Raw genomic sequence first — 15,820 nt, 5'->3', positions numbered from 1 at the left:
GTCCTCAAAGGTAGTTCACAAGGGAATCTGGGATCTGACATTTGGTGAAGAGCAGCCTTTATGGAACTCTAGAGATGAGACAGGTCCCAGTGTAGAAGGACATAAAAGGATGAGGCTCTAATTGGCTAAAACCATGCAGACAGCCAACCAACCAGGCCTCCCATTCCACTGATGGCCTCTGGTCTCTAAGCTCATGTCTAGTCTCTGTTCTGCAGAATGGGCTTGGACTCTGCAAACTACACTTCCCAGGCTCTTCTGCATCCCCCAGCCAATAGGAGGGACAAGTGGGAGAGGGGCATATGAGAGAGGAACTATTTTGTGGTTTCCAGCTGAGGTCAGCAACCTCCAGCAGCCTTCAGCCTCCAACCTTCCGCTTCCTTTGCTACTTCCCGCTCATCTCCACATCCCAAGGTGGTCCCAGTAGCGGCTGGTCTGTGTGCCCCTGGCAGTCAATACAGGATCTGCCAAGGTTCAAGCATCAGCCACACCCCTTGCTCTAGCTTCTGATAAACCCCCATCTTCCTTTTTGTTCACTAGCCTAGCGTCAGCAATGATTAATTTCTTCAGAAACTCCCTTTTAGTTCTAATACCGATGTAATCAGTTGCTTGTATTAAATCCAACATTGTGTAGCCAATCTCCTGTATTAAATCCCCTTGTTGGAATGCTTTTATTCTCCTGATTGGGCCCTGCTAACTGCTGACTCTGACACTGACTAGAAACCCAGACTAAAAGGGGTTCCACCTGCTGAATTAGCCAAAAGGTTGGAGGTTCTCTTCCTTTGTGGTGACATTACTAAAAGGCTCTCAAATAGTAGAACCCAGGGGCAGAGTGAGCATTCTCATGGACACTCTCTTGGGGAACCTCACATATCCCAGTGTGCTCTGGGAATCTTGGGTTGAGAGGTTAGTTCACCATGTACTGATGATTTCCCATTTTGCCCTAAGACATTCTATCTTAGAGTACCTCTTTTTTGGCATTTCTAGATGTAAATAATTTTGGAAACCGCACTGTGGTACTCCACAACCACATCTTTCTTTTGTAAATCCTCCAAGTTTAGACACTAGAGGCAGCAGGAAAACTCTGTGACAGTGGTTCTCAAAATATGGTCTGGGGAACCCTGGGAATCTTTGGGACTCTCACAGAGAGTTTATGAGATCACTATTTTCCTCATACTTCTATGACTTGATTTGCCTTTTTCATTTGCCTTTTTATTTCACCCATGAGGGTACAATGTAGTTTTCAAGAGGCTACATGAATGCATATGAAAACAGATTGAAGAGGGAAGCAGGTATGGGGATCTGGCTGTCTTTAGCCAGATATCAAAGAGAGTCACAACAATGGAAAAGAAAACTACCCTTCCAGCTTGTTTTTTGTTTGTTTTGGAAAATAACATTATAGGTCATAAAAATGTTACTTATGTTGATTGTTTCTTATTGTTATTGCCAAATGAATTAATGAATAATTCACAGCGGAGGCTTCCGACCACAGGTGGTGCTGGTGGAAGGAGAAGAGGTATCATCAGATGTGATTCTTCTGGCTGGGCTGATGTCCAAAGCTGGCTCTCTCTAATGGGGGCTCTGAGAGGCCCTGCTGGGAACACGTGACTAACCTTGCAGGTGCAGTCAGTGCGTTCTCTTCAGCCCCTCTAGTCTTTCAGTATTCGTGCTCCAGTCCCTGGTCAACTGGTTTACCCTCCATGGCGCAGTCATCTCCAGGCAATCTTCTCCAGGATTTGTAATGATTCAGGCTGGCTCTTCCTTCTTGGGGTCCATGTCCTTGTCCCCAGGACACACATTCATTCTTTCCTCAGTCACCACTCTTACATTATTCATGAGAGTGTCGGACACTAGCCCCTTTGACCCCAGTCTCCGGAGACAGCTACCCAGGTCCGCTAGTGGTCGCCTACTCTGAGGGGGAAGCATGTCCACCCTTTCCCTGAGGGGAAAGCTGAGACCCACTGCCATGCTGACACCAGCCATGCCCTGCCTCAACTCTTAGACCTTTGAGGTGGGTCTTCTGCTACAGGTAGCAGAAATGATTGTTCACTCCCTTCTGGTGCATGTCCTGCTGAAGTCCTTCTGATATTTGAAGGCGGAAGGTGGGAATTGTTGGCCCACATTGTCTTGGGGCCTCAGTTGAAACTCAGGTAGAAATAAATAGTCCATTTTAAAACATCCTCTTGTAAAATCTTCCCAATTTTCTGATGAGATAGCTATCATTACTTATATATATTTTAGGTGAAGAAATTAAGCTCAGGGAGGATTAGTATGTGGCTAAGCTAGGATTTGAACCCAGGTCTGCTTAAAAGTCCGAGATTATTTTATAGAGAGATGATTTAGGGGCTGGAAACTCCTCTGGGCAAGGCTCTTGGCTCAAGGTGTTGGTTTCCAACATGGCTGTCATGCTATCGGTTGGGTGGCCATACATCCCAGTTTGTCTGGGCCAGTCTAATTAATGCCTATTATCCTCATAAAATTTCCAGTGGTGATCCCCCTTCCCTCAGGTTTGGACAACGAACTGTAAGTTCACTATAACTACTGGGAGTTAGGGGTATGATGCAGAAGAGCCAGAGGCATCCGAAGTTTCTTAGGGGGACAGACTCTTCCAGTAGAGTCTCCAAAAGCTGGTTCAACCCTGCAGGGAAGACCTGCATAAGGGAGTGCAGTCGATACAGCAGCCTCTTCTGATGTGTGGATGCCCTCACGGCCCCAGAGTAAGCCGGTCAGGCGGGACATCTCCCTCCGGGAGGCTGATCTCTTCAGGAATTGGCTGTAAAGTCCACAGGGTGGGAAGTGTATGGGAAAAATACATGTCCACTGTGCATTCTAGATAACTGCTGAGTTTGCCCATTTCTTTTTTTCCTCACCATACTCTTCCAGGTTAGGGCACTTTCACTAGAAAGAACCTAGCTGGTCTACTTTCCTGTTTCCCCCCACCCCTCACCAGTCCAATCCAACTTGCCACTGGAATCAGGGTGATATTTCTAAAATTCAAATATGACTGCTGCTATTTCTCAGTTTAAAACCCCTTGGCAGCTTCCTACTGCCTTCAGGATAAACTCTGAATTCCTTAATGTGGCCTCAAGGACCCCTGAAATCTGTCGTCTATGCACCTTTTCAGACTCTTCTCATACCTTCTCCACTTCATATTCTATCATATTCTATTATCATCAATGCAGCCACACTAGACTTCTTCTCAGAATGCTGAACCCTCTTACTTCTGTGAGCCTTTGTATGCTCTTTCTGCTCCTGGGACCCTCCTTCTTGTGAGGACCAGACTGCCCGAACTCCTTCTTTCCTTGAGTTCGGGGCATGCGTATGCATTGCAATAGCTATGGAATCTGGTCTTCATTTGCCCATAAGACCTGAAGCCTTCTGAAGGCCTGGTTCTTTCCATGTCCTTTACTTCTGTGTCATTCGCTTCTATCACAGGGCTTGGTATACAGTTTGTCCCAGGTTAGTACTTGGCAATATTTTGTTTACTTGCCACAAGTATTAAAGCCAAACAATCAGAACATGAGACATCAGAGCTCAACATATGCCATGGATGTCTGCCAGGCATTGTAGTTATATATATATGCTGACTCCCTGGCAAATGAAGAGATTCTATAGATAATATGTTTGAAAAATTAGGTTTTTTTTTTTTTTTAAAGGAGTATGATCCATAGTAGTCCAGAAATGAATCAGCTTAATATCCAGTCGTGGCCAGATGGTTTAGTAGATTATGGCTTGTATACTGAAAAAGATGCTAGAGAACACTGACAAATATAATGAATACAAAGACTAAGTAGCAATGTGGAAAAATGATTATAATTAGTGCTAATTGAAAAAAAGGAGAATGGCCAATTGCATACTTGCTACTCTTATAACTACATAATGCATGTGTGTGTGTGTGTGTCTGTGTGTGTGTGTATGCACAGTAGGAGTCGAGTTCTGGGAAAGAATGGAAAAATAATGAGTAAAGGTCAAGATGGTGGGGATTTTTTTTTTAACTCTCAAAATTGGTTCTAGTACTGACTTCCTATCTTCTTTTTTTCCCACAATAAGAAGAATATTAAGAGAATATTTTAAAACTAATCTGATACTCCCAAATGTTAAAATGATTCTCCCCGGGTGGTAGGATTAAAGAGAATGTTAATGATTTCTTAATAATTTCTGTATTGCTTATTTTTCTCGATTGAATATTTAACATTTATAATTAGATAAAAGCAATAATGCAAATATTTACTTTCTTCCCTCTCTCACTTTGAGCAGATATACATGCTTCCTCACTGATCTTGGGCATGGTCGTGTGACTTGCTTGGGCCAATGTACTGATTGTGGACATGACGTAGCAAATGTATTTGTGTGGGGCCCTGGTCCTCTTGCACTTCCACAATTACCATGAAAAGAATACTTTCTGGATAGACTGCCCAACCAAGAAAAAGGAGAGATACATGGTACAGACTTAGACCCAACCTTTAGCTTGGAACCAAGACCAACAGGGTTTAGCTGACCCTAGACAACCCACAGATGTGTGAGTGAGAAGAAATGGGGACTGTTTTAAGTCCCTAAGACGTGGGGTAGTTTGTACAGCATTATTTTGATAATAACTTGGTGATATACCTTCTTTTCAATGCTAACTTTCTAAGCAAAATATTTCTCTATTATCCTTGTCTCATCTTCCATCTTATAAATGGCACAACACAGAAGTGGCCCAGGCTTGGAGTGGCGGGATTGATCTGTAGCTTGGAGATGTATATTAACCCCTTTGAGAACACTAGAACATCAAAGGCTTGAAATAGGTGACAGAATGCCGCTAAATCGGTGGAGTTGTCCCTACCACCAACAGCATTATTAACATGTTGGTGAGATTCATGAACCCAATTACCATTATGCCCAGTTTGGCTTCTACATCAACTCTACGTTCTTGCCCTTCTTGTGGCCATTTCTAAGACTATAATTTACTGCCAAAAAATGACAGGGGAGTGGGGTGGGAAACACAGGTTTCCCTGGCTATCTAAACAGGGAGAGTTCTCAAGGTTTGAGTTAGGCCATTCTGCTTTTCTGAAAGACCTACATTAGCATGGTAACAGTTTTTGTTTTTGTTTTTGTTTTTGTTTTTTAAGTGAACATCTTCTTTAGATTTCTTTTGGCTGGGAAGAAAGGGGGCTAATATAAGTCTTCTGTAAAAGCAAAGTGGCATAAAAAAAAAAAAAAACCAAAAAAACTTTCAGCAACCAGGGGCTCCTGTAACCCAACCCAAACCAACAATGCTGAGCTGCAGTATTTCACTTAATTTGTTGTTGCAAACAGCAGATGAAAAAATGTTAGAATTTAAATCCCAGTTGTCAGGACTCCAGACTGCTGGGCTAGCTTCTCAGTGAATGTTTCTCTTCCCTAGAGATTTCGCACACTATAGAGTGAGCTGCTGGCTCTGGTGACAGTTTCTGAGACGCCATTCTCTCCAGGAGAACCCTAAAGGGAGAGGCACCCTTCACCTCAGCCTCCAGAGGCCCAGATGTGGGATAAGAAGGACAAGCACAAGGACATGGACCAGCCTGGTTAGCTGCCACCACTGCACTGCATGAGCTGTGAGTCAATCTACTTTTTGTCTAGTTTGAATCCAATATAGAGTCCAAAGCATTTTCACAGCCCTTAGATCATGAAACACATGGCCTTGCCTGAGATTGTTCCTACCATCATTTACAGAGTTTCTGGGTAAGTGGCTTATTCAAGATGACAATGAAAGGAACTGAATCTTCCACCTGTTAGCTGTGTGACCTTAGGCAGTCTACCTAACCTCTCTGAATATCTGTGTGTACAGTGAAGCTATGTTGTGAAATACCTACCTTGGAGGGTTTTTACAAATACTAAGAAAAACAGGGCTTTGGTGTTTTTTAAGCTATTTGCTCAAAACAAAACAAAATGATACCCCAGGTCTTGGAGTGCAATATTTGGTACCTACATAGTACAAATTCACTGAAGAAAAATGAAGAAAATATTACCCAGTGTTCTACAATCCAGACATATCAGTGTTAATGTACTGATCCACAACCTTCGAATTATTTTCTTTGCTTGCACACACAGATGCACTTACATATTCACAAAACTGGTTCATACATTATTACTTCATAACCTATTTTTATCCCCTAACAAGTTATTATTTGTATATTTCTTGCTAAGAAATATGTCTATGACATGTGTATTAGTGGTTGCATAACATTTCATTTTATGGGTATATTTTTGCATCTCTAATCCCTGTTTTTTATTTTTAATTTCTAATTTTTGCTCTTATAAGTAACTCTTTGATGAATACTCATATACACAGATTCTTGAGCAAACAACTAATCAGTTTTAGAGGTAAACTTCCAGATGAAGAATTAATGATTAAAACCACCACCATTTTCATGTCACTTTACATATTTTGTCAAATTGCCTTTCAGAGAAGTTCAACCAACTTAAACACTCTTGGTGGTGAAAGAAAATGTCCATTTCACCATATCTTTGCTGAAAATAGGTCTTTTATCACTTCTTAAGCTTTATCTGTTTGACAGATGATAAATGATATTCTATTATTTTGTGTTTCTTTGATTACAATTAAAGATCAAACTATGTTTATATTTATTAGTTATGTTACTAAAACACTTAAAAAATTTATTATTGACATGCAGGAACTGTGTGCTATTAGGGAATTTAAATATCGCCTTGTATGTTATAAATATTGTTCTCATTTTTCATTTGTCTTTTAACTTTATGGATTTTTTTTACATTGTTTACATTTGATAATGTTATATACTGAAATCTAGTAATATTTGGAATAGTTGGAATAGTAATCAGGAATACTTCTTAAAATAATCTTTCTCAGGAGGGCATATGTCTGTTATGTTTTCTGAATCTCTGAAAATGGAGAATAAGTTTCTGGAAGAACAAACAATATCTTGGCAGCCTGAACAATTCTGACATGCAACCCTCAAAATCCTGTCGAGGCTATTCTACTATTTTCTAAAAGTTAGCATTGAGAGGTAAATCTGATGCTAAAATGTTTTTTTCCTCCTAGTAAGTACCTTGGTGATTTTTGTTGTTGTTGTTGGGCAGAATGATTGCAAGATTTTTCTTTATATTTGGAATCAAAAAAAAAAAAATAGGAAGACACGGTAAATAGAGTCTATTTTACACTTGGGCCTGTGCTCACTGCCGGTTTAGTATTGAAGACAAGGATTCCCTCAACTCAGTAATTGAGTTATCTTTTATTGCTTATTTGGTTACCACTTCCTCTCTGCCTGATATGTTCTCTTTTCTGGTTTTCCTATTCAGTCTCCAGAACCAATCCCGCATGCTGGTTCTCTGAGTTCCAGAATTTCCCCAGCAGGAGGACTGGTTTGCTAATCTTGTTTTTTTGCATCATCAACTTGCTTGTCAGTGTTGTCACTGGATTTTTACATCAGGTGATTATTGTTCTTTCTCCCCAAAATAGTCTTTCCTGATGTCTGACTGCTCCTTTTTCATGGGTACAATCTCCTGTTGACCATTATTGAGAACCTGAATTTAATATTGTACAAAATGCCACTCTGTCTCCTACAGCAAGCTTTTTGCCTTTTTTTTTTTTTTAAAGAGCATTCCTTTGTTGAGATCATGAGCATTTTTTTATACATCCAGATGTTTCCCTGCTTGCTCCCCTTTACAAAGGGAAGTCTATGTCTATTCAGTTTTGGGACTTGGCACAGGTTCATTTGGAGTGTTTAGATGTATGTTCAATTTCTCTAGTTTGAGAAGAAGGGGTCAAGGAAGAATTTATAATTCCTGTAGTTGGATTTCTCCAGATCGGAGTTTCAGGGTTCTTGGAGAGGGAGAAGGGAACCATGGCCGAGGAGTCCATATGACCAGGGTTTCCCCATTGTGCCTAAGTCTCCTTTCCACCTGGCAGAGGTCCCCCTTCTCTAATGGACAGGACAGTTGCTGTGATGAGCCGGCTGTGACAATGCCCTCACATTTCTTATCATATTGTTTGAAATGAACCAAGCTGGAATGGTTGTGGCTGCGCCTTTTTACAACAGATTTTGCTGAGGAGGGAGATTTGCACCTGTTTGGAGTTGGCATCGCATTTAGAGGGAGCAAGGAGGGACCAAACACAAAGGGTGGCACATCCGGGATGATTACTGCCAAAATTACTTACCAAAGACATCTGTGAAGCTGTGATCCATTCGGGAGAGATGTGAAAATGAGCCCCAGCTGAGTCTCCCAGCAGAATGATTCCCCTGGGCTGTGAACCTGGGAGGCACAATTTATTTGCATTATTTATGCACTCCAGTAGTTTGGAGCTTCTGGATTGGGTGGTCAGAAGGGTAGATACCCTGGTGTGTATCCCGCACAGAGCCTCATAACAGTGACGCACTGCCGCTTTTCAAGCGTTGGGGAGCGAGGGGGATGGCATTTAGGAGTTGACTGAGATTTCTAGGCCACTGAAACTGCTAGCTAAGCTGTACAGATGCAGGTGTGTTTCCTAGCTCAGCATAAAACAAAACTGCTGTGCAACCTCATGAGTGAATGATGGATGAATCAAAGAATCCATACTTTATCTGAACTCAGAAATACACCCTGGGTTTTGGTTTTGGAAATGGCTCTCTTGAATTCTATTGTAATTCACTATAAGCATTCGTGATCTCATGGAGCAATTTGGACTTTTCAAAGTTGTTATGGTCTTTTAAAGCCCTTAATCCATATACACAAAAGCACTGGGTGGACAATTCTGGCTGATTAACGGGAGATGAACATAAAGGTCTCTGCAAAGCCCTATCTGGAGGTTAGGAATCTCTTAATCTGCCTCTGAGGTCCATCTGCATGATTTGTCTACCCATGGGTGATGGATGTACTCTTTTTTTATCTTTTAAAGATTTTATTTATTTACTTGACAAACAGAGATCACAAATAGGCAGAGAGGCAGGCAGAGAGAAAGAGGAGGAAGCAGGCTCCCTGCTGAGCAGAGAGCCTGATGCAGGGCTCAATCCCAGGACCCTGGGATCATGATCTGAGCCAAGGCCGAGGCTTTAACCCACTGAGCCACCCAGGCACCCCTGGATGTACTCTCCTAAATTCCTTAAGATCCTGAAAGAATCAACAGATCTGTCCCAAAGTCAGACAGAGGGACGCCTCTTTCCCCTAGACAATCAGACTAAGTTGATTCAGGGCAAAGACTGTGTGGCCTCTGTCCAGGACAACTCAGAGCCAAGCATAGCCCTTGGTGCATAATAAGGATAGGCATTCAGGAAATATCCATCAAGTGGAGGAATGAATGAATGACCGGAATGCTTTTCAATGTTAGGGAAAAGCACTGCCCATATGTAAAATGTGAGGCTAGCAGAGGGTCTTGCCTGAGACCCTTTGGGTATTACCAGGCACAAATTTTCAGTAGTATGTGGGTGATCATAGGTTTTTCCCAACAATACTGGCAGCTCAGATGTCTGTGGCATTTGGGCATTTAGAACACAGAGCTTTTGCTCAGATTTTTGGGAACTCCCCAATGGCTATAACTTGGAGGTGTCCCTCAAGTAACCCAGATATGAATCTTTAGCCCAGTTGCCTGCCACAGGGATTCTGTCAGCACAAACCTAGATATCTGATCTTGTTGTGTATTGAGAAGGACATGGAAATGCCAGGACCTCTATTTGTTTTCATATTTGGGAGAAGCCCTAGGTTTCCATTACCTTGTGCTCTCTCCTGTTGCCTTTTCTGCCCTCATCATTCAAGTTTCCAATCGTTTCTAATCTCCACATAAAGGGGGCAGTCAGAAAAATTCAGTTATACTTTTTCTAGGTTCTGCCTCCATTTTCTACAAGTTTTTTCATAGCTTTTTTTCATGAAAATAAATGGACATCGATCAACTTTAAGCTCTAGCACCAGGCACTTCCTCCCTTGGGTGGTCTGTTGGCTTAAGTGTGCCTCCAACTAGAAAAGAGTGTCCCTGTTGTGATAAGCACATTAACTCTACAATACATACCTTCACAGAACTTCTTCTCATATGGAATTCCATCTTTTGGATCAACACCCTTCAAAAGAGAAAGGATGGGATTAGCAGTTTGTTTTTAAATGTATGAGACACATATACTGTGGCTTTCCCTAATGGCTTTAAAAGTACAAAGGCAAGTTAGTGGATAAAACCCATTAAAGTCTCCTGAGCCCTTAATTCAACACAGCGACACTCGGTGTGAGCTGGGCTTTATGGTTGGGGGCAGCAATAAGGAGAGATCCAGAGGGCCAACCATCTGGTCCAGAGGATGCCCCTCTAGCAGTGTCTGAAGGGCTGGCAGTGTCGCCACGAGGGGGCGCTCTGGGCCCACTAAGTGACCGAGACACAAGGTCAGTGTGTGTCCCTCTGTCTCAGAGCTGGAGCTCTCAGTGTGCTGATGTCTTCACTCCCTAAACATGGATGCTTCCAGAGCCCCGATTCTCGGCAGGGCTGGCTTCCCCCCACCTCTGCCCCGAGGGACATTTGGCAAAGTCTAGACATTTTTGGTGGTGACAACAGGGGGAGGGGGAGCGCCTGGCATCTAGTGGGTGGAGGCCAGGGATGCCGCTGCACAGCCTATAATTTCTAAGGGACCTGGATTTCCAAGACTCTGGGATTTTGTTGGGATTTCTTCTATTGTTCTAATTAACTATTAGTAATTTGGTATTCTTTTTGTTCAGGAGGATCCTCAGTCATGTATTAGCTCGAGACCCCACAAAACGGGGGTCTGCTGCCGTTGTTGTCCTCAGAGAAGTATTTGGTTGGGTTTCCTCCTTTCTTCCCTCTCTCTTCCTAAAAGCTTCAGATCTGCTGTTCATGCAGAGCTGGAACACCAGCATTAATTTCCACCCTGACTGACTAGCTTTGTGGAATACAAAGAAAATGGCTGCCTTGACGTGGTGGCACAGTAAGAGCTTTTCTCCAACAGCTATTTGGGTCGCTGTAAAACTTTGCTAACAGAATTCTTCCTTTAATTTCTCCTGACTCAATGCAGAAAAAAGGGGTTGGATGTGGGTGACTTCAAGGGACTGCGACTGACAGACCCTCAACTCTCATTACATCCCTGCCATCCATCATGTGAGATCTGACTCTACAGCCCTCTTCCAGTTTGCAGAGAAAGCTTGCTTTCATCTGTCGTCTTCTTCCGTAGGACTGACTAAAGCAAATGGGCTTTTAAGGAGGGCAGAACGTCAGAGGATGGGATTAGGTTTGAATCTGGTTGCTTACCCAAATGCCATTACAGTTTGAATCCTCGTGTATATCCCAGTTGTCTGGCCTAAGAAGAAAACAGCAACATTGGCCTTCAGCATATGCTTCTCGCCCCGTGAATGTCAGCTGAATGAATGAGTGAAGAGTGCTGTATGAAGGGTCAGTGATGGACAACAGGCTTGTCAAGGAGGCGTGCCACGCATGACTGTCAGTGGCACACAGAAACCTCCACTTGGCCTCTGCCAGTATCTCGGTTTGGAATATTTTCTGACCACGGTGGACCAGCTCCAGTGGCCTCCATTCATGGACTGTGCTGCGGGATGGAGCCGATGGCAGAGTGAATGAGTCGGCAGCCCACTTTATTCAGATAGGTGAGGCATCACATGGTACTCTAGACTCCCAAACATCTGGTAAACGGAACACCGTGGCCCCACAGTCAAGAGGAAGGTCACGCATCCACTTTCTGAAGTTCGAGATGTGGCCGGCTGAACATCAGCCCGGGACTGAAAGGCGACACATGGTCCACTCATGGGAGCTCCTGCCTCACTCCTCAGTCCTGCGTGTGGACCTCGAGCAGGAGGCTGGACACAGGCCCCCCCCATACCCTGTGGACTCGCATGTTCCTCCTACTAGACCAGAAGCTCCACGAAGGGAGGCCCTACTTCATTTCGTTAACCGCCCGACACCAGGCAGAGCGCTGGGCAATGAGCAGGTGCTCTAGGAAGGTTTCCTGGACAAATGGTGAACAAATGCTGTTCTTTCTTCACTGAGCTTTACTTTGGTGGGGACACGGAGGTCCCTTCTCTAAGTACAAATCCCCTAGGCTGGGGCTGGAATGACGCCTCCTGCCTCCTTTTCCCGAGTCAGTGACCATTGGAGACGTACCTTCTGCCCGGGTATGCCATCCTGTTGCTGTCATTGCAGTCTCTCCCTCGCCAGTGGTAGCCCCTCAGCGTCTGGAATTGAAGAACACACACAGGAAGGGTTCATTTCCGCCCCTTGTTATCCACGAGGAAGGGCAGTCAAAGCTGTCCCAGGGGTACCAACATGTGCAATTCTTAATTCTAGTACAGTCTAGGGACACTAGAGGTTACTAAGAAAATTAAGATTAATATGCTGAGACATGCTGTGTGAGGGAAATGTATCAGAGTCCCAGCACCAATGCCGAGTGGTAGTGTGTGTGCGTGTGAGTGTGTGTATGTGCTGTTGGGTGTGTGTCTGTACGTGGGTGCACAACAGTGTATGCATGTGGGCACAGTGCATGCCTGCTGTACGCACATGTGCATGTGTTCATCTGTGTGTGTTCGTGTGTGTTTGTGTGTGTGTATACACTTCCATGGACAGCACGACATCCAACTCTCTGAACTTCATTAGTTATCAATCTTCTTAGGCTCCAAAATAGTTGATTTATTTGGTCAAATGAGTAATCGTTGTATTGGATAATTTAAAAATCTCTAGCCGAGTTGGCTAACTTTGTGGATTTATTATATGATTGACCTGTCTTGATCCTTGATTTGAAAGACTTAAGAGTCACAATAATATCAAACAACATTTTCATTTCCCCCATTCCCAGGTAGACTATCTGAGATCCCACCAACTTGGTGGAGTTATACATGCCCCCTGCTTGTTCGCTTTTCCAGAGAACATCCTGACATCCGTACTGCTCTAAATCAAACATGTGGATACACATAAACACAACACACACGCACTCTAAAAATAGGTTTAAGAATTTACAAAATAATTCTCAGCACCTTTCAAGATAAATGAAACACCCAGCTGGGAATGGCATCAAGAAACAAAAAATAGTCCCAGCCTAAAGACCCACTCTGACGGTTCGTGTCCTATTAAGATGCCAAAAAGTCCATAAAAATCATGGGATGGTATATTAACAAATTTTTAATACATTCCAATGGAATTCAGTCTTGTCTTATTAAAGGTATGATATTTGTAGAAAATGATACAATATTTAGTGAACATCTGGTTACTCTTAACAATACTTACTGGGAAAATGCTGTGTTTATCTGAATCTACATCTTTGAATGGCACAGAATTTTGTATCGTTCTAGAAAAAAAGAAAACAAAACAGCTGGTGAGCTAAGAAAAAAGAAACTGTTTATGGAAACAAACAGGGACATTTCAGATGCGCTGTGTTGAGTGGATGTGATAGAAGTCCATTCTAAAAATAAAATGAAGTGTCTCCATGGTATGGAAGAGTGCCAGCCCCACTTTGCCAATCTCTGCTCTCCACCTAATTAGAACTATTTTCTCTCTGATATTAATTTGGCCCATATGGGGAAGTGAAACAATTACATCAACATTTTAGAGAAGACAGGATATTGATGTTGAGATGCCCAGAGAGGAAGGAACTGCATTTTCGGTCCAATGAGCTCAGCACTATAGATTGAATTTGTGCCATTTTACACATTCTGTGATGGGAGTTTTTTCTTAAAATCTACTCTTCTAAACCACTACCTCAAAAAATCTTGAGGCATTGAGCTGGCAACGTTCACTCCCATTCATGAGCCTGAAAAACCTAAGACTTGGATCATTGATGACCAAGGAAATTCATGCTAAAGCCACAGACCCCTCACCCGAGGGAGGCTCTCCCTCTGTGTCCTCACTACCAAACTTTTCCCAGCTCCTGCATGGCATGCACTGCTTTCCCTCTAGGAAAATCTCTTACGGGGTAGCAGGCTAGTGCCATCACATGGCAGGGTGAGACTACTGGCAGAGCCTAGAATGTAGAGAGTAACATGAGCCTTTACAGAATTTATTAAATGGTCTTTCGAATCAAGAGCATTCCAGCAGTTGTAAGAGCCTCAGGGCAAATGGATTCAGCAAGAGCCAGCATGGTATCTTGGAGTCTGTCTTACTAACTCGGGGATGGTGGACCCAGAGACTAGGTCATAAGCTTCTCTGGAGATGGCCTCATGATCTTGTGATCTCTGTGGGTCAAATAAATAAATAAATAAATTCTTTAAAAAATAAAAAACTGTATCTAAATCTGATACTCATGTATCCTTATGGACTCCTGGTTGTAGGCTGAAACATACATTCATTCATTCCATAGGTATTTTTAGAATCCCTGCTGTGTGCCAGACACCACATTAGATATTAGGGATGAGTATAAGATATATTTCCAATGTTAGAGGAGCTTCATGGGGGCAAACAACTCATAGTAGGCAACTACAATGCTATGGAGAAAATGTTAAAAAGGGTTGGGCATCAAGAGCAAAAACACTTCTAATGCAATACAGGGAAGAAGGTAATCTTAAGTTTAAATTTAAAAGATGACAAAGCATTTTCAAGGCATGTAATTGGGTGAAGAATGTTCTAGTAGGAACAAAGAGTCATGGGAAGTCTCTTAACATAGGCCTTATCTCTACCATCTGCTGTCAGAGTTCTGAAATTAGACTCTCAGGGTTTGAATCCCAGGTCTGCTGTCTACTTGCTATATAACCTTAGGCAGATTATTTAATCTTTTGTGCCTCTGTTTCCTCATTTGTAAAACAGGGGCCAATATTAGTACCCGCTTCCTAGGGCTGTTGTAAAGAGTGAGTTGCTCCATGGGAAGCATAAAGACCTGTGCCAAGTATGTGGAAAACATTAGCTTTTTATTATTTTGTGTAATGGTTACAGTTATTCCAAGGGTGATTTCTAGGGCTGGGCAAACAGGAGACAGGGATCTGCTCCTATGGCATTTTAGTTTCTGGAGCCATCCCAAATCCAACCCATGGACCCTCAAGATTTTTAGATTTAGAGGCACACGGCATTCTACCCAGTTACCTTGTCGGCTGGGACTTGCTCAAGGATGAATATAAAATCTATTTCCACGAGAGCCATTGCTCTATGACTGCCAGTTGTCGAGCTAGCGGGCTTGATCCAGTGAGCAATTGTAATGCAGGTGAATGTTATTCATTACATAATAGAATAGCTATTCAAGTTCAAACTCCCTAAAATTATTTCATGAAACTGGGGCATTACAACAAAAGAAAACTAGGGAGAATAAAGTTTCCATGTGTAGCTGTCTCACATTCGAGTCCCAGGCAGCACTCCAGGGCTGGGAATGAGAAGTTCTGTTCAATATGCATGTGAATGTGTCAGATGCATCTCTGTAAGAGGAAATGAGAGCCGAGAAAACCAGGAAAGAATACACCCGGGGTCACCTTGGTGGCAGGGACAGGGACCGATATGGCTGGGAGGAGTGGGCCATAGGGAAGAAGGAACAAGTAAAAAAAGAAAAGGAAAGAAAAGAAAAGAAAAGAAAAGAAAAGAAAAGAAAAGAAAAGAAAAGAACGATGAACAAAGGCAATTAACATGGGCTAGGATAGTCTGTATGCCTTTATGTGAATTGATCCACATGCAGGTTTATGCATACGGAAATTAAATAACAAGAGAAGATTATTAAGAGGGGATTCTCTTGACTTACCATTGTTACAATAAAAAGTAGACAGTGCATAGGCACTGTGAATTCTTACTAGCACAAAACAAAACAAAAAAGAACAAAAAACTTGATTGCCCCATGGTAGTAGCTTGGTATCCTACATATTTCTGTTCTAGTAAAATAGTGCCTTTTCTTTCTTTATGCCTTGTTTCTTCAGTGAGTCCCTACTGATTGGAAGCAAA

General features: G+C 42.7%; 1 protein-coding gene across 3 annotated transcripts in view; it reads right to left on the bottom strand.

Annotated features, from left to right (window-relative positions):
- AOAH (acyloxyacyl hydrolase) overlaps positions 1–15,820 on the bottom strand; it is a 169,132-nt gene that overhangs the window by 87,979 nt on the left and 65,333 nt on the right. For all 3 annotated transcript variants that reach the window (XM_032305272.1, XM_032305270.1, XM_032305271.1), the window contains 5 exons: positions 13,196–13,256; positions 12,080–12,150; positions 11,213–11,261; positions 9,977–10,025; positions 8,156–8,250 (listed from right to left, as the gene is read on the bottom strand). In XM_032305272.1, the coding sequence (XP_032161163.1) occupies positions 8,156–8,250; positions 9,977–10,025; positions 11,213–11,261; positions 12,080–12,150; positions 13,196–13,256 (325 nt within the window). The remainder of the gene's footprint in view (positions 1–8,155; positions 8,251–9,976; positions 10,026–11,212; positions 11,262–12,079; positions 12,151–13,195; positions 13,257–15,820) is intronic.

The sequence above is a fragment of the Mustela erminea genome, chromosome 11, assembly GCF_009829155.1.
Source record: "Mustela erminea isolate mMusErm1 chromosome 11, mMusErm1.Pri, whole genome shotgun sequence".
NCBI lineage: Eukaryota > Metazoa > Chordata > Mammalia > Carnivora > Mustelidae > Mustela > Mustela erminea.
The sequence above is the reverse complement of the archived record's forward strand: the minus strand, read 5'-3'. Positions and strand labels throughout refer to the sequence as shown.